This window comes from Nomascus leucogenys, chromosome 13 (assembly GCF_006542625.1).
Source record: "Nomascus leucogenys isolate Asia chromosome 13, Asia_NLE_v1, whole genome shotgun sequence".
In the NCBI taxonomy this organism is placed as follows: domain Eukaryota; kingdom Metazoa; phylum Chordata; class Mammalia; order Primates; family Hylobatidae; genus Nomascus; species Nomascus leucogenys.
Genome location: NC_044393.1, coordinates 16,911,777 through 16,935,837, shown reverse-complemented (window position 1 = coordinate 16,935,837; position 24,061 = coordinate 16,911,777). Strand labels below are relative to the sequence as shown.

The 24,061-nt window shown below is 43.5% G+C and overlaps 1 protein-coding gene across 2 annotated transcripts in view; it reads left to right on the top strand.

The window, feature by feature from the left end:
• The window catches only part of EYA2 (EYA transcriptional coactivator and phosphatase 2), a 293,919-nt gene that overhangs the window by 224,689 nt on the left and 45,169 nt on the right, over nt 1–24,061 (top strand). For both annotated transcript variants that reach the window (XM_030826398.1, XM_030826397.1), the window contains one exon: nt 22,863–22,952. In XM_030826398.1, the coding sequence (XP_030682258.1) occupies nt 22,863–22,952 (90 nt within the window). The remainder of the gene's footprint in view (nt 1–22,862; nt 22,953–24,061) is intronic.

Below are 24,061 nucleotides of genomic sequence, written 5' to 3'. Positions count from 1 at the left end.
CATATTTGTGTGAATATTTATATGAAATACCCAGAAGAGGTCAATCCTTAGAGTCAGAATGAAGACTGTTGGTTACCAGGGGCTGGGGGGAGTAGGGGATGGGGAGTAAGTGCTTCTTGGGTACAGAGTTTCCTTTTAGGGTGATGAAAATGTTTTAGACCTAGGTGGAAGTGGTGGGTGCACAACATTGTACCCTAGATTCCACTGAAGTGTTCACTTTTAAATGGTTCATTTTCACACCTGTAATCCCGGCATTTCAGGAGGCTGAAGTGGGAGGATAGCTTGAGCTTAGGAGTTTGAGACCAGCCTGGGCAACATAGTGAGAGCCCGTCGCTACAAAAAAAAAAAAAAAAAATCAAGTAAAGTAGGCCGGGCACAGTGGCTCATGCCTGTAATCCCAGCACTTTGGGAGGCCGAGGCGGGTGGATCACCTGAGGTCAGGAGTTGAGACCAGCCTGGCCAACATGGTGAAACCTCGTCTATACTAAAAGTACAAAAATTAGCCAGGCATGGTGGCACACACCTGTAGACCCAGCTACTCAGGAGACTGAGGCAGAAGAATTGTTTGAATCCAGTAGGCAGAGGTTGCAGTGAGCCAAGATTGTGCCATTGCACTCCAGCCTGGGTGACAGAGCAAGACTCTGCCTCAAAAAAAAATTTAAATAAAATAGCCAAGCATGGTGGTGTGTGCCTGTGGTCCCAGCTACTCAGGAGGCTGAGGTGGGAGGATCGCTTGAGCCCAGGAGTTCAAGGCTGTGGTGACCTATGATCGCACCACTGCACTCCAGCCTGGGCAACAGAGTGAGACCCCATCTCAAAAAAAGGGTGTATTTTCAGTTTCGTGGATTTTACCTAAATTTTTTTAAAAAGAAAGACTCTCCTCGGGTAGTCGCGTTTTGTTAGACCGCTGAGCCCAGGCTTGGTCTTGGTGTGTGCTGCCACAGCCCATGTGCCCAATGCAATGGGGAAGTCGCTTCTTGCCGTGGTGTCTGTTGTGACATTTCTGACTAGAATCCTGTCGGGTGATGTGACACTGTGGAGTCTAAAGGTCCCAGATCAAATCCCATCCCCACCACTTCCTGGATCCAAGACCTGGAGCAAGTCACTTTTTTCCTAAGATCTCGGTCTACATGTCTGTAAAATTGGAACAGCAGTTCTTGCCCTACTGACCTCATAAGACAAGCCTGAGAATCATTCTGTTTCCCAAAGGGCACTGAGAGTGCTCTGGAAGGAACGCACACGGCCTGGAGATAGCTTAAGATAAATATTTTTTACTTGGAAATTCAGATAGGACTTTTTGTCGGTTCTTGAGTTTGAATTTTATACTGTCATCATCTGGTTTTGGTGTCTGGATAATACTGGCCTCATCGAATGGGTTGGAAGTGTTCCCTCCTCATTAGTTTCTTGAAGAGATTGTGGAGAATTGGTGCTAATTCTTTTGGAATATTTGATAGCATTCTCCCCTGGGACCATCTAGCCCTAGCAGTTCTTTTTTGTTTTTTGTTTTCTGGGAGGTTTTTAATTAGGAATTCAAGTTTGTTTTTGTTATTGTTGTTGTTGTTGTTCGGTTTTCTTTGAGGCAGAGTCTTTCTCTGTCGCCCAGGTTGGAGTGCAGTGGCACAATCTCAGCACACTGCAACCTCCGCCTCCTGGGTTCAAGCTATTCTCCTGCCTCAGCCTGCAGAGTAGCTGGGTCTACAGGCACCTGCCACCACACTCAGCTAATTTTTGTGTTTTTAGTAGAGACAGAGTTTCACCATGTTTGGCCAGGCTTGTCTCGAACTCCTGACCCACCTTGGCCTCCCAAAGTGCTGGAATTACACATATGAGCCACCATGCCCCGCCAGAATTCAATGTTTTCATAGGGGTAGTTATTTCATCTTGGGTGAGTTTGGGTAGTTTATGGGCTTCAAGGAATTGATTCATTTCATTCATTGTCAAATTTGTGTGTGTAGAGCTAAAAAACAAAATCGAAGTATCTACTTTTATGATGACTTTCCGTTTGTAGCATATAATCCATAATCAGAAACCTGCAGTAGGCAGGAGGATCACTTGAGCCCAGGAGTTTGAGACTACCCTGGACAACATAGATCCTGTCTCTACAATTAAAAATAAAATAAATCTCTCTCCCCATGCATAGCACTGGGTCAGATCCTTTACATGGGTCACCTCCTTGGTCTTCAACACGAACCTGCAAGCTAAACATAGTGATCCCCATTCAACCCAGAAGGACACAAGCCCTGCCCAAGACTACCATGCTGGGAAGCAGCAGAGAAGGGATCAGACCCAGAACTCCAAAGGCCATTCTGAACCCAGCTGAGCTGACCACGGCCCCAAGTTCCCTGGCCAGCCCTCAAACTTGGCCTCCAACCCCAGCTCTTTCCTCGGCCAGACATCACAATGAGGGCATCTGCAGGCCTCACCTGGCCCTTAAACATATCCTTTTTATCACTTTTTAAAAGTTGTTGCCAGCATTTAAAATCAGGATATTTCACATAAAATTCCAGCTTTCTGGTTTCTTTTGAAAAATCAGAAGATCTGGGCATGCCGCACCCACAATCCCAAATGGCATCACTTGGTTGCAGCTGCCCAGAAACCACCCCCTGTAAATGGCTCAGGTGTTCAGTTTGCCACAGTCCCTCATTCCGTATCATCTCCCTAACATTAATGTCATCATGTTTCATTTTCTTCATAACATTTGTCACTCTCTGAAATGAAATGTTTCTTAGTTTTTTGTGTGTGTTTTTTTGTTTGTTTGTTTGTTTGTTTGAGACAGAGTCTTGCTCTGTCACCGAGGCTGGAGTGCAGTGGCACGATCTCAGCTCACTGCAAGCTCTGCCTCACAGGTTCATGCCATTCTCCTGCCTCAGCCTCCCAAGTAGCTGGGACTACAGGCGCCCGCCACCACGCCCAGTTAATTTTTTTTTTTGTATTTTTTAGTAGAGACGGGGTTTCACCGGTGTTAGCCAGGATGGTCTCGTTCTCCTGACCTCGTGATCCACCCATCTCAGCCTCCCAAAATGCTGGGATTACGGGCATGTTTCTTAGTTTTTTATAGCCCTTCTCTGCCATTAGAATATAAGCTCCTTGAGGCAAGGGACTTTCAATGTCTGAGAGCAAGGAGACAGCATTGCAAAGTGGTCAAGAGCAGAGGTCAGCAAACTACATCCATCCTGTGGGCCAAATCTGCTCCCTCCCCACTCCCCCAGCTTGTTTTTTTAAAATAAAGTTTTATTGTAACACAGTCACACCCATTCGTTTACATCTTGTCGATGTCTGCTTTTGTGCTACTGCAGCAGAGTTGAATAGTTATGATGGAAACCATATGGGCCACAGAGCCTAAAATATATGCTTTCCAAACCTTTACAGAAAAAGTTCACCACCCCTGGTCTCAAGAGCCAGACTGCTCAAATCTAAAGACAGCTCCACTTCCTAGCCATGTGACCTCAGACAAGTCACTTTGCCCTCCTGTGCCTCAGTTTTCGCCTCTGTAGCATGGATGTAATAAAAATAATACTTACCTTATAGGGTCACGGGGGAGGATTACATGAGTTAATACATGTCAAGTATTTGGAGCTGTACCTCCTATATAGTAAAGAGTTTTTGTAGATAAGCAAATTACACTGTCTTTTTTATTTTTTTAATTGACAGATAGTAATTGTACACATTCATGGGGTACATGGTGATGTTTCAATGCATATAAAGTATAATGATCAGATCAGGGTAATTAACATATCCACCATCGCCAACATTTATCATTTCTTTGTGTTGGGAATGTTTAATGTCCTCCTCCTAGCTATTTGAAACTATATATTATTATTAAAATATTGTCATGAGTGGGGCAAGGTCAGATATAACCAGGTCCACTCACGTTTATGTCTTTCCACAAGTTCAGGCTTTCATTGATGCTATTTCAATTACGAAAGCCACTAGCTAGAGGAAGACAAGAAAATGACCTGTCTGGAGTTTCCAAGGAGGCAATTTTCCTTACTATTACCCTTTCACTTGGTAGTCAGGGCCATGAGCACAAAAGGCTGAAACCACTCCACAAGTCAGTCAATATTGCAAACCATACGTAATAGTATACTTAATTGATATATAAATGTTATAGATTAGAATTTCATGCCAAACAGCAACATTAGGCATCAAGAATAAAGGGGATATGAAAAGGGACTAATGGGCTGGGTACGGTGGCTCACGCCTGTAATCCCAGCACTTTGGAAGGCCGAGGCAGGCAGATCACTTGAGGTCAAGAGATCAAGACTAGCCTGGCCAACATGATGAAATCCCCTCTCTACTAAAAATACAAAAATTAGACAGGCGTGGTGGCACACACCTGTAATCCCAGCTACTTGGGAGGCTGAGGCAGGAGAATCACTTGAACCCAAGAGGCGGAGGTTGCAGTGAGCCAAGTGCACTCCAGCCTGGGTGACAGAGTGAGATTCCATCTCACAAAAAAAAAGGCGGGGGTGGGGGGCCTAATGAACCAGTCCAAGGAGAGTGACATGTACAAGGAGAGAGTCCTGATCTGGGCAGTTGCCAATATCTTCCAAGAGTCCTTTATTTGGGCAGAGCCTTCAGCTGCAAATTCTGGGTGCTGATGACAAGTGACAGCGAGACAGAATTTGTTAAGATGTCAAGCTGGTGAGGTCCTGCTCATTTTATGACCCTTGAGTCCTCTGGTGAGGACTGGTGGTAAAGGGTTACACCCTTATCTGGTTGGGTGTTGTCTCTATTGATTAGGCAGACATCTGGACTCTTGTTGACTTGATGACTTTTAAAATGTAAGATAGAGTCTTTTTCTAAGATGGAGTCACATATGTCAAGGGCGTGCTATACATATAGTATCTTTTAAAGAGCTGCATCTTTAGAAGCACGTTGCTGGTTGTGTAAGATGTTCTATCTGAGGAAGGTGTGCTGAAGTGTGACTACTAGTAATAATAAGCAGAAAGCACGTGGTGTTGATGGGGATGTTGTCAGTGCTGATGGAAGCAGCAGGCACTTGCTGGGCGTCAAGCCCTGTTCTGAGTCCTTGGCATGACCTTCCATAAACAAACCCATCTCCCATGTCACCACATGCCCCTCGGTCCTGGGCAGTGACTCCTGTTAGGGTGATCATCTCATCCAGGTTTGTCTGTGACTTTCCCACTTGTAGCACTGGAAGTCACAAGGCCCGGGAAACCCTCCAATCCCAGGCAAATCAGGAGAGTTGGTCACTCTACTCCATATCCACAATCCATTTTATCTATTTATTTGTGATTTTTGCCTTTAAATTTATATCCTAGAAAAATACTTTAAAAGCTGCTAGACATATCCAGCTGAGAGAACATTCTTCAAAGATAAAAAAAAAAAAAAAAAAATTCTAAGAGGCTGAATAGTCGCACAAAACCCCAAAAGAGGAACCGGTTTCAACATCTTTCTTTGTTCTCTTAAATTTGACCATGATTTCATCATTTGTCGTGAGTTTGACTCTTGTGATTCAGCGATGACGGAATGTATCCTACAGTCTTTTGGTTACGTTCCTTTTTTTTTTGAGGTGGAGTCTCGCTCTGTTGCCCAGGCTGGAGTGCAGTGGCACTATCTCAGCTCACTGCAAGCTCTGCTTCCCGGGTTCATGCCATTCTCCTGCTTCAGCCTCCCGAGTAGCTGGGACTACAGACACCTGCCACCACGCCCGGCTAATTTTTTTTGTACTTTTAGTAGAGAAGGGGTTTCACTGTGTTAGCCAGGATGGTCTTGATCTCCTGACCTCGTGATCTGCCCGCCTCGGCCTCCCAAAGTGCTGGGATTACAGGCATGAGCCGCCACGCCCAGCTGGTTAAGTTCTTGTTAGTACGAATAGACCCATTATCTTTTCTATTTTTGGTGTTCTCCTACAAAACTGTCGAAGAAGCCAAGTTTTTTTTTTTTAACTTTACTGTTTAAACAAGTGAATCAACTTATTTTTTCTTTATGAGCATCATTTTCTTGTCTTCCTCTAAAAAAAATTGTTTTAAACAAGCTGATCTGCCTTCCAAAAGTTTCCAAGTAATTAAACCCAATTAAAACCATTAAATTCTGTCTTTTAATGACAACTTTATTATTAAAAGCTAACCGCAAGGAGGAGATTTAACTGGCAAAGCTCTCCGTTGTGTGTTAATCCGTTCCTAACCTCTGGCTGACACTTCCAAGAGATAAACCCCACAGAATAGGGAGCTGGTTTAATGAACAGCTTTAATTAATACTTTTCTTCCTTGTGGCAGAGTAATTATTTGTTCAACTTGTAAACAGCTCCTTGGCGGTGATTTTTTAAAGACCCAGTTGGCTTGGATAGTGTGATGGTTTTGATGGGTTTTGTGTGTTTGTGTGTTTTTTTTTTCTTTAAAAGAGAGAGCGGAGGAGATCTCCATTCTAGGATAGGTGCTGAAGCACATTGTCCTGAAGTTCGGGACATCAGGGTAATTGACACAGAAGAAAAGTGAGGCGAAGGCAGGCAGCAAGCTGCCTGTATTTTTGAGACATCTCCAGAGCGGGCAGGTCTGCAGACGGGCAGGTCTGCCCTTTGCAGCGACAGTCTGCAAGCCCAGACAAGGCCCCCATGGAGACACAAGCCCGGCCCAAAGGCAGTCTGAGTGTTAAGAAAGGAAAGGGCCTGGGATTGCAAAGTGTGAGGCCAAATGCCTCCCCCGACCTTCCCTTCACATGGCACCTGAGAAAGGGGCAGCCCAGTGCAAATGCTAGGTGTGACCAACCAGGCCCCGGAGAAGCGATTCTGTGAACAAGGATGACTAGCCCGCTAGTAGTGCTTGCCGCAAGTCGCCCATGCATCCCAAGTGCTTTCCGCCGATCACCTCCCTAACCTATCTCAGGGAGGTAGATGCCGTGGGTTTTCGTGAGGTTAAGTGGCCTGTCCCAAGTCATGTACCTTCTAGCAATAAGAGCAGAGCGCAGATTGCAGCCAGCTGTCTGGCTGCAGGAGTCAGTCCTAACTACTGAGCGGAGCTGCCCCTTGAGACAAGAAAAGTGGCACCTCCCACTCAGCTGGCGGGGAGAGACTTAGGTTTGTTTTTTTTTTTTCATTTAGTTCATCTCTTAGTTAGAAAGCTAGTTTCATTAACAAGTTAGAAAGTTAGTTTCATTGCCCACTCTGTAATTCCAAAGTTAATTTACTAACACTAAGGACCAAGCTTTTTCATTATTTCAAAAATCATTTGGAGGAGTGATTCTCAACTAGGGGTGATCTTGTCCCTCAGAGGACATTTGATGATGTCTGGAGACATTTTCGATTGTCACAACTGGGTGGGGGTGCTACTGAATTTAGTGGGTAGAGGCCACGGATACTGCTCAATATCCTACAACCCACAGGATGAAACTACAACGTGGAATTATCTGGCTCCAAATGCCAACAGTGCCAAAGCTGAAAAACCCTGATTTGTAGAATCCTCAAATGTTTCATTCTTATAGAATTACTCAGATTTTTCATTCTTGTAGAATGCTCCAATGCTCACTCTAGAGGCATTTTGTAAACACACAAAAGCAATGTTAATGCACCCATCAGTCCCCACCCCACCACCTCAAAATTAGGCTGAATCTCTTACTAAAAAAAAAGTTAATTAATTAACTTAGTGAATTTGTTAACCAGGCCACCAGAAACTCTTCAGAAACACATCTAAAGTGCCACTAACTGTTCTCAACTGAACAGTTAGTTATGGATGAAATTGTTAGTACCAGAATATTTGAAGACAGTCCCCAAATTCCCAAACATCTACCTCTACTTGTTATGCAAGTTTCCTTAAGAAAATGCTTGTGTGGCCAAGCTCGGAGGCTCATGCTTGTAATCCCAGCACTTTAGAAGGCCGAGGCGGGAGGATCACTTGAGGTCAGGAGTTCGAGACCAGCCCAACCAACATGGTGAAATCCCATCTCTACTAAAAATACCAAAATTAGCCAGCTGTAGTGTCACACACCTGTAATCCCAGCTACTCAGGAGGCTGAGGCAGGAGAATCACTTGAACCCGGGAAGCCGAGGTTACAGTAAGCCAAGATAACAAAAAAGAAAAGAAAACGTGTATGAAGAGCACAAAGCAGATTAATTTCATCCTCTGAGCCTCCTTGGGCTGGGGAATGTGTTCAGAGATCTCTGATGCCTCTTTGGGGCTCCCAAGACTATCCTCCCCAAGGGCTCAGAGCTGTGTCTGAAGCTGGAAAGATAAGCAGACAGTCCTGGAGGGCTTAATCCTGGGACTGGGTTGAGTCCAATGCTTAAAATGTCAGAATTCAAGCATCTTGGAGCAAGGTCCATAGGCTTCATGTTTCTATCTGGAAGGACTGACCATGGCATCCCACCTGCAAGACCCTTGACAAGAGCGAAACAGACAGCTGGTGTTGCTGACAGACCAAGACATTATTCAGAGAGTGTTGCTGTTTTCTGAAAATTATCTTTGGATATGTTGCATTTGATAAGATTAATTGGATCTAAAGAGGCCCTAAAGTTAATCTTTTCACAACACACCTCTTTTTGACTCCTAGGGTGACATCCTAAAAAGACATGGGCTACAAGTAAGTGAGGGGAAAGGCTGGGAGCAGAGAGAGATGGTTCTGAGCCCTTTGGTGGCAGCTAAAATGAGCTGATTCCCAATTGCGGCTGAGGTGTCTGGTTCCCGCAGAGCCATTCCTGGCCTTTGGCGGGGAAGCGAATGGCAGCTGACAAGGAAGGGATTTTCCAGTTAGCTTTGCTTTTTCATATCAAGTCCAGGAAATTAAAGACACACATACTCCACAGCAATAAAGGGAGAAGGTTTCCCACCCTGTGGGCTCTCCTTTTGTCCCCTCCAAAGACCAGCATTGCAGTTATCAGAGAGGAAAGCCAGCCTGAGACCTGAGAAAAGAATCAGGGCTGATTTTTAGGTGGCAGCTGCCTGCCGTTTCTCCTGACTTTGGAAGTGTAATTGTCGTTAAACACATTGTTTATTTCATTAAAAGTAGACATCAACAGTTACAAATCAGGCATTTACAAACAAAAAAAAATCTGATGGTTATCTGCCCTAAGCTTTTTTTTCCTAATAAATCATTTCATTTTATGTTATTATTTCCCATGAAGATATATTTATGAGTAAAATCATTAAGATTTCGGATTCTTGAGTTAGACAGTCCTAGATTTGAATCCCAGCTCTGCCACTTATTGGCAGCGTGACCTTGGACAAGTCACTTCATCACTCTGAGTTTTGATTTATCTGTAAAACAGGGAAAAGGTATTTTGAGGAGGAAATGGGATAGTGTACACAAAGTTCACACTTATTCATATATTCATTTAAAAAAAAAAAACGGCCAGGTGCGGCGGCTCATGCCCCTAATCCAAGCACTTTGGGAGGCCGAGGTGGGTGGATCACTTGAGGTCAGAAGTTTGAGACAAGCCTGGCCAACATGATGAAACCCTGTCTTCATTAAAAAATACAAAAATTAGCCAAGCATGGTGGTGTGTGCCCATAGTCCCAGCTACTCAGGAGGCTGAGGCAGGAGAATCACTTGAACCCAGGAGGCAGAGGTTGCAGTGAGCCAAGATCATGCCACTGCACTCCAGCCTGGGTAACACAGCAAGACTCTTGTCTCAAAAAAAGAAAGAAAATAAATTAACCAAGCATCTGCCATTCAGATGATCTAGGTATGAGGGACACAGTAATAGCTCCCATGGAGTTTGCCTCCCACTTAGAGGATAAGCACAACAAATTATAAATAAATAAGAGCATTTCAGTCAATGATAAATACTGTTTAAAACTGCAACAGAGTAATGGGATGTGGAGTGAGTGGGGAGGAGCATGTTAGTTTATTTCATAGGGAATGGTCAGAGAAGACCTTTCTGGCATTGAGAGTGGGAATGGAATGTTACAAAGCATCTAGCCGTGAAAGAGCCTGGGAAGAGGGGATTGCAGGCTGAGGAACAGCATGTGCAAAGGCCCTGAGGCAGGAGCAAGTTTGGCAGATTCAAGGCAGAGTGGAAGAGTAGGTGCTTACTAGAGCACATGAGGCCACTGAAAGACGGTGGCTTTACTCAGAGGGCCAGGGGAAGCCAGTGGGTTTTAAATGAAAAGCACAGCTCTGATTGTTGTTTTAAAAAGAGTGCTCTGGCTGCTGTGTGGACAACAGACATATGGGGGACAAGGGAGGCTAGCTGCCTTTATAGTGGCCCAGCACACAGAGGGGCTCCTTGTCTTCTTCCCTCACCACCCCCCCTCTCCCGGTGATGGACTAAAGGTGCCTTGGAAATAAGATAAATGACAACATGCAAATAAAGTGCAGAGCGCAGGAGCAGGTGCATAGTAGACCATCCAACCAGCAAAGCTCTGATAAGAATTATCATTTTGGGGAACTATCTCTTAATCCCTTGCTCCTTGGAAAACCTGGAAGAAATCAGGCAATTGGGATACAAGGACCAGGTGAAGTGCTAGAGCCCTCAGGTCAGGGGAGCAGTTGGTGCCCCCACCCCAGTCACATGCGTGTCCCCCTCCAACCCCCACCACGGATCAGATCAAATGATGATGGCCAGCATCGGGGTCTGAGTCACTGCCTTAGCTGCCAGTTTTTCCTAAAGCAGATTTCAACCTTAAAATAAATCTCTAAAAATGCCCCTTTTATGATCCTGAAATGAAAACCCCAAATAATATAGCTGACCACTCACTACTTTAAAAAAATGAACATAGTATCCTAACTGTAACTTAAAGGAAAGAAATAAAAGAAGGTTTATTTTCTAAAAACATGTATTTCAGTATGTAAATGCTCAGGCATGACCACAATAGAAGACATGACAAAGGAATCTGATACTACCACCCACTTCTCATTTAAAAGGTTGCATTTCAGAGAACTAGGAAGATCTGGGGCCATTCTCTACTAGAAGTAAAGGAAAATGGAAGAACAGAGATGGGTTGGACCATCGGATACAAACAAGTATATTCGGTATTTATCAAAACCATGCAAAGCCCGGGCGTGGTGGCTCACGCCTATAATCCCAACACTTGGGAGACCAAGGTAGGCAGATCACCTGAGGTCAGGAGTTCAAGACCAGCCTGGCCAACATGGTGAAACCTCATCTCTACTAAAAATGCAAGAATTAGTCGGTGTAGTGGTGGGAGCCTGTAATCCCAGCTACTCGGGGGGCTGAGGCAGAAGAATCACTTGAGCCTGGGAGGCGGAGGTTGCAGTGAGTCAAGATCGCACCATTGCACTCCAGCCTGGGCTACAAGAGCGAAACTCTCAAGAAAAAAAAAATTGAAAAATACTCTATGTTTACTTCTATAAAGTAGTTAGATTCTAGGCTCAGATAATTAGAAACAGGCTTTTCACAATGTGAGTGTTCGTCAGGAGATATGAAAGTCACATGGCTTGCGGGACAATTTTTCTTTATGTACAATGTCCTACAGTGCATTATAAGACATTAATATCCTTGGCACCCCCAAATACCACTATCCCTCCCAACTATTACAACAAACAAAATGCTTCCCCTACAAATTTCCAAACCACTGTCTAGGCGGAGGCGCCACACCTGCTGAGAACCAATGCCCTAAAACAGGTTCATGAGATGATATACTCAAAATAACCGCATTTGGCAATTTTATAATTGTATGCTGTGGTGGGCAGACAAGTGCCACCCCAAAGATGTCCACATCCTCGTCCCCAGAACCTGTGGCTGTTAACCTTCTATGGTCAAGGAACTTTGCAGCTGTGATTATGTGTCCCCAATGTAATCACAAGAGTTTTTATAAAAGGGAGAGTGGTCAAAGTGGGTGGTAGGAGATGTGAGGCCAGAAGCAAGATGTTGGAGTGACATGAGGAAGGGGCCACAAGCCCAGGAATGCAGGTGGCCTCTAGCAGCTAAAACAAGCAAGGAAACAGGCTTCTCTGAAGCCCTCAAAGGAACACAGCCCTGCAGACACCTCTCATCTCTAGAACTATTAGAGAATAAATGTACATTGTTTAAAGCCACTAAGTTTGTGCTAATGTGTTATGGCAGCCACAGGAAACTATATTACATGTGTTTATATTCATGGTGACTTTCCATTTATGGTGACTACACCAGGTTTTCTATTTATGATCGTGACAACAAGTTTCTTTCTAAACTAAAATGCACTTAGATTTTGTTTTTGTTTTTGTCTTTGAGACAGGGTCTCACTCTGTTGCCCAGGCTGGAGTGCAGTAGTGCAATCATAGTTCACTGTCACCTCAAAACTCCCAGGCTTGAGCAATCCTCCTGCTAGGACTGCAGGCACACACCACCATGCCCAGCTAATTTTTTAATTTTTTGTAGAGATGAAGTCTTACTATGTTGTCCAGGCTGGTCTTCAGTTCCTGGGCTCAAGCAATCCTCCTGCCTCAGCCTCCCAAAGCACTAGGATTACAAGCGTGAGCCACCACACCCCCAGTGAGGTTTTTTAAAAGGAGGGAGTAGCCAAATTAAAGGAAAATATTAAGTTAATAATAACACAGCTACTCTGTAGCTTGGCAGAACTGGCAAAGGTGTTCCAAGAATGGCCCTAGTTTGGAAAATAACAGGTTAAACTATCGCATGGGAATTTCTCAGCGGGAGAAGTCTTCTGTTGGAAGCTTCTGAATGCTGCTGCTTTTTGTTAGTAATACCTAGGCACCAGGTGTTTGGCAAGACACATCACACACAAATCCTCAGGAGCCTTGGAAAGGACTCACTGCTTATGTTTAGCTGAAGAAACTGAGGCCCAGGGAGGGTAAACATCTCCTTCAAGATGATGTACTTGGGGAATGGCAGCCCCAGGATTTGAACCTGGGTCCTACCAACTCCATGGGTGATGCTGTCAACCACTTTGCTTCATGGAGATTCTTGTCTATGGCCACATTCATGGATACCTTGTGAATGATGGAGGCAATTTGTGGTGGCCGTTCGGGTGAGTCCCTTGCCCCATTAGGCAATGCATGTATAAGGAGGGAGAGGTTACTTTTTTCAGACTAGGTAATAACCCAGACCCTTCCATGGACTTGGCTTAAATCGCCTTGGGGTGGGGGTAGCAGGAGGTGCCATCAGAAGAGAAGACAGTCTTTCCAAAGTGCTTCCTGGCAAAGCTCGACCATTGCTAAGATGTAAAGAAACACTTGGGCTTGCTCAGCAGGCCTTTTTTATGCTACAAACACCCATTTTTGCTGGGAATTGGCAGGTTGCATGCTGAGTTAAGAATCTTTTGATTATAAGCAACAGAAATTCAATGCACATCAGCTTAGGCCAAAAAGGAAAATGTCTTTGTTCATGTCACCAAGATGTCCAAACGTAGACCTAAGACAAGGTGGGATCCAGGTCCCTAAATATTTTCATATGAATCTGTGTGCATTGTCAGGAAGGCTCTGCCTGTAGGGTGACAGAGATGGCTGCCAGCATCCTTGAGCCTAGTTCTACCAGCTCAGCCACCCCAGGAGAAAAAAGATGCCTCTCCCAGGAGTCATAGCTAAAGTCCTCAGGGCAATGCCCATTGGCTCATAATCATCCTTGAATCAATCACTATGATTCTGGCCAGGGATGGGTTATGAGATCGCCCTGAAAGACCCATAATGGGTGTTAATTTTACTAAAAATTATTAACTGCTAATTTACAGATATGAATGCTCATTCTCAGAGAGGTTGGGTATCTCCACAATAGCATGCTGCCTCCTTTGCTAACCAGTTGTTTTTTAAAGGTGTCTAATAAAGACACTGTGTTGGAAATCCCCAAGACCACCTTCGGCCTCAGTGACTGGCTAGAACTCTCAAGGCTCAGGGAAGCTGTTAGACTCACAGTTACAGTTTATTACAGTAAAAGGACACAGATTAAAATCAGCAAAAGGAAAAGGCACATGGGGTGAAATCCAGGAAAGACCAGGCACAATCTTCCAGGAGTCCTCTCCTAGGGGAGCACGGACACTCCCCCTAATTCTCCCAGCAACAGTGTGTGCCAACACATGCCAAGTGTTGCCAACCGGGGAAGCCCACTTGAGCCTTGATGTCCAGGGTCATATTGGGGATCAGTGATGTAGGCATGCGGCACCTGAGTAACTGACGTCAGCCACTCAGACACCAGCCCCCCAGAGCAAAAATAGGCATTCACCATAAACTACATTCTTAGCCTAAACTGTCTGATCAGCTGGAAGTGTGTGGCGTGGCCCAAGGGCTTGGAGCTCAAGCACCAGGAACTGGCCAAGGGCCAGCCCTGAAGACAGACATTTCTTAAGGAATGTGCAGGGTTTGAGCAACCCAGGCCTGCTGATTTAACCCTTTCTGCACAGCCAGCCTCTAAATCTTTATAGCAGACCCCAAATGAAATCAACTAAATGGCTCTTCCCAAGTAAAGACCACCAGATAACATAGATGTCTGGTGCACTTGGAGATTCTACAGATGGGACAGCACATCCCTTCTGCCCAGTGATGCAGCTGAGCCATGGAAGGCAGATGCTCCCTCAGAGCAAAAGAGCCATGACAGGCATGGTGGCCTAACCAGAGGATCATGGAGTCTGAAGTCAGATTAGACCTGAGTTTGGTGCCAATACTGCCTCTTACAAGCTGAGTGACATTGAACAAGCTACACAGTAATAATAGTAACAGTAATAGCAATATAAACATTAGCTATCATTAAGCTAACATTTATTCAGACCTTGCTATGTTCCAGGCATGGTTCTAAGCTCTTAAACAGTCATTAACTTTCTGTTTTTAATTTTTTTTTGCATGGTCACAGTAAGAAATACATTTTACACTATGACCCATCATACACACACACACACACACACACCACAAACACACACACACACTCCAACTGAAGTAGGTGTTCACCATTGCTATGTATGATAGATTCTGATATTTTGTTGTCTATTCTAGGGATTAACAAACTTTTCTTATAAAGGGATAATAAATATTTTAGGGTTTCAGCTAGGTTCTGTGGTGACTACTCAACTATGCCATTGTACCATGAAAACAGCCATAAAGAAACATTAACTGAACAAATGGGCACTGCTGGGTTCCAACAAAACTTTATTTACAAAAATAGACAACAGGCCATAGTTTGCTGACTCCTGGATTCTATTATATTTCTTCCTGTCTTTTTTTTAATGCTGGTCATTAAACTTTCACTAAAGGGATTATAACCTGCACTTTTACAAAAACATATTTAATCTTTACAACAATCCTATCAGGTACATAAGCCCATTTTACAGATGAGAAACGGAGACACACTGAAGTTAAGTAACTTGTGAGAAGTGGAACTGGCCTTGATCACAGGCAATCTGGCTTAGAGCCCACCTTCTTCACCTGTACAACAAAGCACTGACTAGAGATTGGCCATTATCATTATCAACATTAATATTATTATTCAGCCAGGAGTTCAGTTATGAAGGAACTCATATTTGAATTATGAAGGAACTCAAAATCCCACAGTCACATAAACCAGTTTCAGGATGAAATCGGCATGCCTTCCTTTTGTTCAAAGGGTTGTGCAGCTAATTAGTGTATAAATCTCACTTCTTTGAATTGAACACATTTTAGAGTCATCTATTACGAAAGTGCTGCATGCTTAAAACAGAAAGCTTGCAAAATCTGTAATCTCAGCACTTTGAGAAGCTGAGGTAGGAGGATCGCTTGAGGCCAAGAGTTCAATACCAGCCTGGGCAACATAAGGAGACTCTGTCTCTACTAAAAAAAAAAATTAATTAATTATCTAGGTGTGGCAGTGCAAGCCTATAATCCTAGCTACTCAGGAGGCTGAGGTGTGAGGATCAAGAAGGTTAAGGCTGCAGTGAGCTATGGTCATGCCACTGCACTCCAGCCTGGGTGACATAGGTAGACCCTGTCTCAAAAAAAAAAAAAAAGAAAAATAAACAGAAAACTTGGAAAATCCAGGAAAAAAGTCTTTAATGGATAGAGTTCTGATTCATTAAAACGATTTTTTGGTAAAAATCATTGTATGTGTTATTTTGAAATGAGAACAGTTGCCTCCTAATCTATGTGGACTGAGAAGTAGACTTCCAATATGGCATAAATTGGAGAGCTGATAAATTTGGGGATGGTGGAGACACTTGATAGAAAACAACTGTTTAGTCTTAATTAACTATGAATAACTTTGGCATTCACATTTTGAAACTTCCGAGAACCAACATGCCATTTTCCTCATTCATCTTTGCTTTACATCAGATTAATTTTATTTTAAGAAAGATTTTTTTTATACTCTTATCCTCTCCCTTTCACCCAAGAAATACAACCATACATCCCAAGATAGTGATCCATAAGGCAGATCTTTGGGCCGCCTACATGGTAAAAGGCCCCACCGTCCTCCTCTAATTAAGAGAACTTTGCCTGTAATTCCAGCACTTTGGGAGGCTGAGGCAAGAGGATCACTTGAACCAAGGAGTTTGAGATTACCCTGGGCCACATAGCAAGACCCTGTCTCTACACAAAATAAAATATAAGTCAGGTGTGCTAGCACACGTCTCTAGTCCTAGCTACTTGGGAGGCTGAGGCAGGAGGACTGTTTGAGTCCAGGAGTTCAAGGCTGCAGTGAGCTATGATCACACCACTGCACTCCAGCCTGGGTGACAGGGGAGACCCTGTCTCAAAAAAAAAAAAAAAAAAAAAAAAAGAACTTCATCAAGAATGCATAATAATTAGTTACTGAGCTGCCATCCAGGTCCATAGCCTCTCTCCTGAAGGGCAGTTCCAACTCAAAACCTCTTCACCAGCCTCCCACACAAGTATGCAGAGCCTACCACACCATCATAAAAACTGAACCCAGAGAAATCTGTAGAACATTAGGGCACGCTAAGAAAATCTACAGCATCTTTGTCTGATCCGTACCTTCGCTGCAAGAGAACCACCCACAAGTTCTCTAGTCAAACAAAGATGACATTCCATCCACCCCCACCCCTTAGCCCCCAGCATGGTCCTTCCCAGGATGAGTTACACACTGAAGCCTGTTTTGGAAAAACTGCCTCCTCTCAGTTCATTCTGGTTTAAATTGATTTTTTTTTTTTTAAGTAATCCACTTATGGTGTTGCTTGTTTAGGAAATTAACCACTGTTGTTGTTGTTTTTTTTAATCCAAAGAATATGTAATGCGTCAGAAAATGGGTTTCATGTAAGTGGCATGTTAAGAGCTTTTGTACCAGTTGATTTGGGGTCTTCCTGCTGGGTTTGCAGAAACCGATTCTTTGGTTAAAGGCTCAAGGAAGGGGACTGGGGGATTTTGACAATAACCAATGTTTGTGGAGTGCCTGCTGCAGCCCAGGCCCTGGGCTAGGTGCTTCCACACATGCTATCTGATTTAATCCTCACTGCAGTGTTAGGTGATAGAGGGATCAGGCTGGACTTGAAGGGGTCAGTGGCCTGAAAGAGCATGGTGTGAAAGCTGTCATATTTTAGGCTTTATTTGACTGGGAGAACTTCTGGGTCAGACAGAGAGTTCCCTCCAAGCTGTCCTCTATGACTAAAGTCAAGACACCAGGATGGAATATTTATGGTGTATAGTAGGGCTGCATTCAGCAGGCAGCCCAGGATGAAACTGATGGCTTTTGTCTTGTCTTCACTCCAGATGTATTTCACATAAATTAATACTGAGTCCCCACCAAATTATTTTTTCTTTTAGTTTCTTGCTCTCTGCAACCCTGGAAAAACATTTCCTACTTGGATAAAGTGTTCTGACCCAGGGCAACACAGTGTTACTTAACTCCTGAGTTAGCCATGCTTTTCTGAGGCTATTCCAGACTTTTCTGCCTCTGTGCAACTAGTTTTTATCGTGTTTTTTGAAAAGAGGTACCACCTACATAGCTTAAAACAATCTTAGGAAAATCTGAAATAATAAGAATGCTCCACCAGTAGGTGGGTATTCTAAAGGCTCATCATATAAACATTTGGGTGTCTTCAGTTTTTAGAAAAATGTTTAAGTATTTGAATCCCTTCTCCTTTCTCCTTTAAAAAATTCTAGAAGGCTGGGCATGGTGGCTCACGCCTGTAATCCTAGCACTTTGGGAGGCCGAGGTGGGTGGATCACTTGAGCTCAGGAGTTTGAGACCAGCCTGGTCAACATGGTGAAACCCCTGTCTCTACAAAAAAAATACAAAAAAATTAGCCAGGCGTGGTGGCGCACACCTGTAGTCCCAATTACTTGGGGGCTGAGGCAGGAGGATCACTTGAACCTGGGAGGTCAAGGCTGCAGTGAGCCAAGATTGTGCCACTCTACCCTGGATGACAAAGTGAGACCCTGTCTCAAAAAAACAAATCTAGAATATTCTAAATAATGCTAAAGTTCACTTTGACCGTCACTTTTAATTCCTGTTCCCTCCTCTCCGCCTTCTAGAAGTAACTGCCTTTCTTTTTGTGTATAGTCTTTCAGATATGTATAAATATATAAGTTCACATGGAAAATATAGTAACATTTTATGTGTCTCTAATAAATGGTAATAACATACAGTACATAGTACATACTGCAGTCAGAAAACTTTTTTCACTCCAATGTATTTTTTGATGTGTCCCTGTTAATTCATGGAGATCTAGTACATTTCCTTCCATTGAAATTTCATTTCCCATTGTATGAATAGACCACATTTCATTTTTCAAGTCTCCTTTGAAGTGATAGCTCAATTATTCCCAATCTTTTGCTATTTACTAACAATTCTGTAATGAACATCTTTGATATGTCCCCTTGCTCATGTGTATGAGATTTTCTGTAGGATAGATAATGAAAAGTGGAATTACTGAGTATGTTGCCTGTTATTTTTAAATTTTTAATCCAAGAAATATATGCCTATAGTTTAATATTCATAGTTCTACAAAGGAATATATATGAAAACAGCAGTCCTCAGTGACTGCCCACCACCCTTTTTTCCTGCCCAGGGGCAACAACTTTCAACTCTTGCTGCTGCTTTTGAAAATGTAACCTCCAAATTATTTTTATTTTATTTTATTTTTTTGGTACGGAGTTTCACTGTTGTTGCCCAGGCTGGAGTACAGTGGCGCAATCTCGGCTCACCGCAACCTCCGCCTCCTGGGTTCAAGCGATTCTCCTGCCTCAGCCTCCCGAATAGCTGGGATTACAGGCATGCACCACCACACCTGGCTAATTTTTGTACTTTTGGTGGAGACAGGGTTTCTCCATGTTGGTCAGGCTGGTCTCAAACTCCTGACCTCAAATGATCTACCCGCCTCGGGCCTCCCAAAGCACTGGATTACAGGTGTGAGCCACTGCACCCAGCCTCACCCCCAAATTTCTAAGTAACATCCTTAGGTGCTACTTCTTGATTCTCTTTTTTTCCCCCATTGTAGGCATGACCTCTGGCTTCCCAAAATATACTAATTGAGCTCTCTTTTCTCACCCTTGACCCCATCACACACATGCAAACTTTCTCTTCATGTCTTCCCAGTATCAATCAATCATAACTTGAGCTTTATCAATATGCAGTATTTGCCTTCTTACAACTATATAAATACTTTTCACAGAGAAGTCATTTGGTATACAATAATTACTTTTCCTTCTCTGTGTGCTGGCCTGGGAGGTGGCATCTTTCAGAATAAATCCTTTCAGCAAACCAGTCTGGGTGGCAGCTCCTTCTTGCTTCTTGTCCAGTACATGGAGGGTTGGTAATCCGTGATTAGGTGCACGAATTGCTCTGTCAAAGAGGAGTGTGTGATTGTGCAGAGGTGAAATGCTTTGGATATGAGTAATGCAAAACCTTTTCCCAGGTCACACACTGATTCCCTCCTAGGCCCTGGGAAGTTTGTTTTCCTCATTTGCTCTTCATTTTTCACTGAGTACCCTGCCCCGTCGACTTCCAGCCAGGACCAAGAGTGCTAAGCTTTGGCTCTCAGGGCCTTGATGAAGTGTTTTGCCTAATGGCTGTGTTCCTGGGCCTGATTCTTCACAGTTGTGTATGTGAAGCTGAGATCACCAGCTGCATTTTTTTCTTTCTTTTTTTTTAAGGGTCAAGAAGGGTTTATGTCCTTAATTATTTATTTTTATAATAGAAATAATACAGCCTCCAGTGAAAAATTTAAACAGGAAAAGGACTGTATGGAGCAAGGGGACAAGGCCCCTGTCTCTCCTCTCCCAACTCAGTGCCTTTGAGTCCTCAGAAGCACTGTTGTTCCAGCACCAGATTACCTACGTTCCAATCTCAGCATTTGTTAGCTTGTATGGCCTTGAACAAGTTGCCCAACCTTTGTGTGCCTGCATTTTCTCATCTATAAAATGGGTGTTTTAGTCCATTTAGTGTTGCTATAATAGAATACCTGAGGCTGGATAATTTATAAAGAAAAGGAGTTTATTTGACTTATGATTCTGGGAGTCGGCAAGTTCAAGATTGGGCAGCTGTACCTGGTGAGGGCCTCAAGCTGCTTCCACTCATGGTGGAAAGTGGAAGGGGAGTCAACGTGTGCAGAGATCACATGGGGAGAGAGGAAGTCAACTCTTTTAACAACTCACACTCTTGGAAACTAATCCATTCCTGAGAGAGTGAGAATCCACTGACTCTCCTGGGAAGGCATTAATCTATTCATGACCCAAACACCTCCTACTAGGCCTTACCTCCCAACACCGCCACATTGGAGATCAAATTTCAACACAAGTTGTGGCAGGGACAAACCACATCCAAACCATAGCAATGGAAAAATAATAGTGTTCACCTTACAGAGTTTTGTGGGGATTAAATGAGTTAATACTTATAAAGTGGCACAGAGAAAGCACTTCATAGATATTAGCCAGGAATATTATTAACAGTGTGTATTATATCCTTCTAGACTAGTGGTTCTTAACCTTGACTGCATATTGAAATCTAGACTAGTGGTTCTTAACCTTGACTGCATATTGAAATCACCTGGGGAGCATTAAACTTCTTGGTGCCTGGACCCTGCTCTCAGCAATTCTGATTTTATTGGTCTGGAGAGCAGCCTGGGCATCAGGATTTTTTTTTTTTTTTTTTTTTTTTTTTTTTTTTTTTTTTTTTTTTTTTTTTTTTTTGAGATGGAGTCTTGCTCTGTCGCCCAGGCTGGAGTGCAGTGGTGCAATCTCGGCTCACTGCAAGCTCTGCCTCCCGGGTTCACGCCATTCTCCTGCCTCAGCCTCTCCGAGTAGCTGAGACTACAGGTGCCCACCACCACGCCCGGCTAATTTTTTTGTATTTTTAGTAGAGACAGGGTTTCACCATGGTCTCGATCTCCTGACCTCGTGATCCACAAGGCTCGGCCTCCCAAAGTGCTGGGATTACAAGCGTGAGCCACCATGCCCGGCCTAGGCATCAGGATTTTTAAAGGCTTCTCAGAGCATTACAATATGCATCCAGGGGTGGAAACCATTGTGCTGCATATTTTCCATGTGTATCGGTTAGGATAGGTGAGGGTATTGCTGCAGTAACAAACATCCCCAAAATCTCATCTACTTCTCATTTATGATACATATCCATTGTGGGTCAGCTGTATCTCTGATCCACATCATCTTTATTCTGGAACCCAGGCCAACAGAATATGTGTGGGCATTGGTGAACATAGCTGCCTTCCAGGCTAACAGAATAAATATCCAGAATATTTACAGCCTTGTGAAGTGAGAAAAGAGAGTGCATGGAGAAGTGTGCACTGGCTCCTAAAAACTTCTGATCAAAAGTGAAACATAACTTTTGCCCACATATCACTGGCCAAAGCAAGTTGCATGGTCCAATTTCTAAGTAACATGCGTATGTGCTCCTTCTTGTAGCACATACAAGAAGTATGTTTTTTCAGGTGTACGTATGATCTCTTGCTTCCCAAAATATAAGAATCGAGCTCTCTTTTCTCACCCTTGACCCCATCACACATATGCAAACGTTCTCTTCATGTCCTCCCAATATTAATCAATCATAACCTGAATTGAACAGGGAGGGTATGTGTCAGCAGCTGGATGGTAAGTATTTTAGGCTTTGTGGGACACACAGTCTACTCACCTCTGACTTTGTAGTACAGTGTAGACAATACACTGATTTTTTTAAAAATGTAAAAACCATTCTTAACTCATTAGTCATACAAAAACAAGCAGCAGACCAGGTTTGGCGTGGGGGCTGCAGTTTGTCAGCCCCTGCTACATGTCATCATTTTGCAGGAAGAAGCACCTCAGGGAGGGACCCCAAATATGGGTGAACAGCGATATAGTCTACCACACTATGTATACAGAAAGGAGGCACTTTCATTGCACAAGTGTGCAAATGCATACGTTATACTGTGTTGCAGCTTGCTTTTGTTACTTAGTACTGTATCTCTTGATGACAGTTTCATATCAGTAACTCCAGAATGACTTCATTTGTATAATGGCTGCCTAGTTTTCCCTCCTATGAATGTACCATAGTGCCTTTGTGTTTGTGTGTTTCTATCATTAACCTTCTATTGTTGGATAACGGGGATTTTTCTAAATATCAAGAGCAGGGAGTAAGGCAGTGTGCATAGAGGGATTGTTGGAAAGAGAGACTCGACATCCCAACTCTCCCAGTAGTTTATACTGAAATCTTCCAGACCTCCCTGAAAACAAAAATATGTTGGAGGGAACCCCTGAAAACATGCATTTGCCAGGAGGCCCTTTTTTATTACAGCCATATCATATCTGTGATAAACGTCCTTGCAACACTGAACACTGTTCAGTGCAATCCCACGGTCATTTTCCAGGAGATTTAAATACTGGAGAGGGTAAAAAGAAATGGTGAAAACTAGAAGTGAGATCCCGGAAGCTGTACAACATGATCATCACACCAGCCTCACACAGAGACACATTTTAGGCCACGCATGAGCCGAGCAGATGACGAAAAACCAAAACTGCTTTTCAGCAGTGGGATGGGACCAAATGGGTAGCTAAGATTCCTCAGGCTCCGCTCGCATGTGATTTTCCCCTTCTCTGCCTCACAGGACACCACGACGTCCGTGCGCATCGGCCTTATGATGGAAGAAATGATCTTCAACCTTGCAGATACACATCTGTTCTTCAATGACCTGGAGGTTTGTGGTTGCTGATTTCATTTAATATTTGCCATGTTTAATCACCTGCATCTAGTTTATGGGAAGAAGGATGCTGCCCTTCCTTTCTTTTTTTTTTTTTTTCCCCCTTTTTCTTTTAGAAGCTTAAAACTTTTGCTAACAACCCCCCAAAAGGCCCAAAACTGTGGCTGGTGATGGTTTATTGGAAACACACTTAGCTCAATTATCTCCCTAGCTTTCCTGTGCAGTTAACGGGCTCTTCTCTGCTCCAGTGGTAGCGTCCACTGGCAGTTTTACTAATCCAATAATGGCTATGTCGTTTCTTCCTCCTGAAATTTGCTATATAATAAGTTTATTAAGGCAAATTAGTACAGATCCTCCTGGGTCAGTAATAATTAGCAGTGGCCCAGGATGGAAGCTTTTAAAAACAATTTACATTCCCCTGAAAGCATGTTTTATAAGGAGAAAGAGTGAGAGTGAGCAGTGGGAATATGCTTACTTACAGTATCTGCTCCTGAGCCCATAAGCAAGATCCAAGGGAGGTAGGGAAAAAAGCAGGAGAGCAGCTTCAAAAATAAATTGAATTCATTTGTTTATACCCAGCCTATGTCAGAAAGGATTTCGAATGGGAAACATATTTAAACTAGAACTAGTAACACAAAGGCAAAGGGAAGCAAAGCTATGTCATGAATAAGGGTAAGACATTGTACAAAAAACATCCAGGCTCAGGCTAACTATTGCAATCAAGTTCAGAGTGTATCACTTCCTGGTAGCCAAAGTAAAGAGGGAAATACAATGAGTTACTTCCCTCTAATGAAAGAGCAAGCAACTTTCTCCAACGTGAAGAAGGGGTTTTGGCTGATAAAAGGATCAGTATGGAAATCTTCTGGCTTTGTAAATTATGTTCACCTTATTGGTTCAACAGATTGAAAAAGAAAGGCAACCAGCTGGGTGCGGTGGCTCATGCCTGTAATCCCAGCACTTTGGGAGGCCGAGGCGGGTGGATCACAAGATCAGGAGATTGAGACCATCCTGGCTAACATGGCGAAACCCTGTCTCTACTAAAAATACAAAAATTAGCCAGGCATGGTGGCGGGCACCTTTAGTCCCAGCTACTCGGGAGGCTGAGG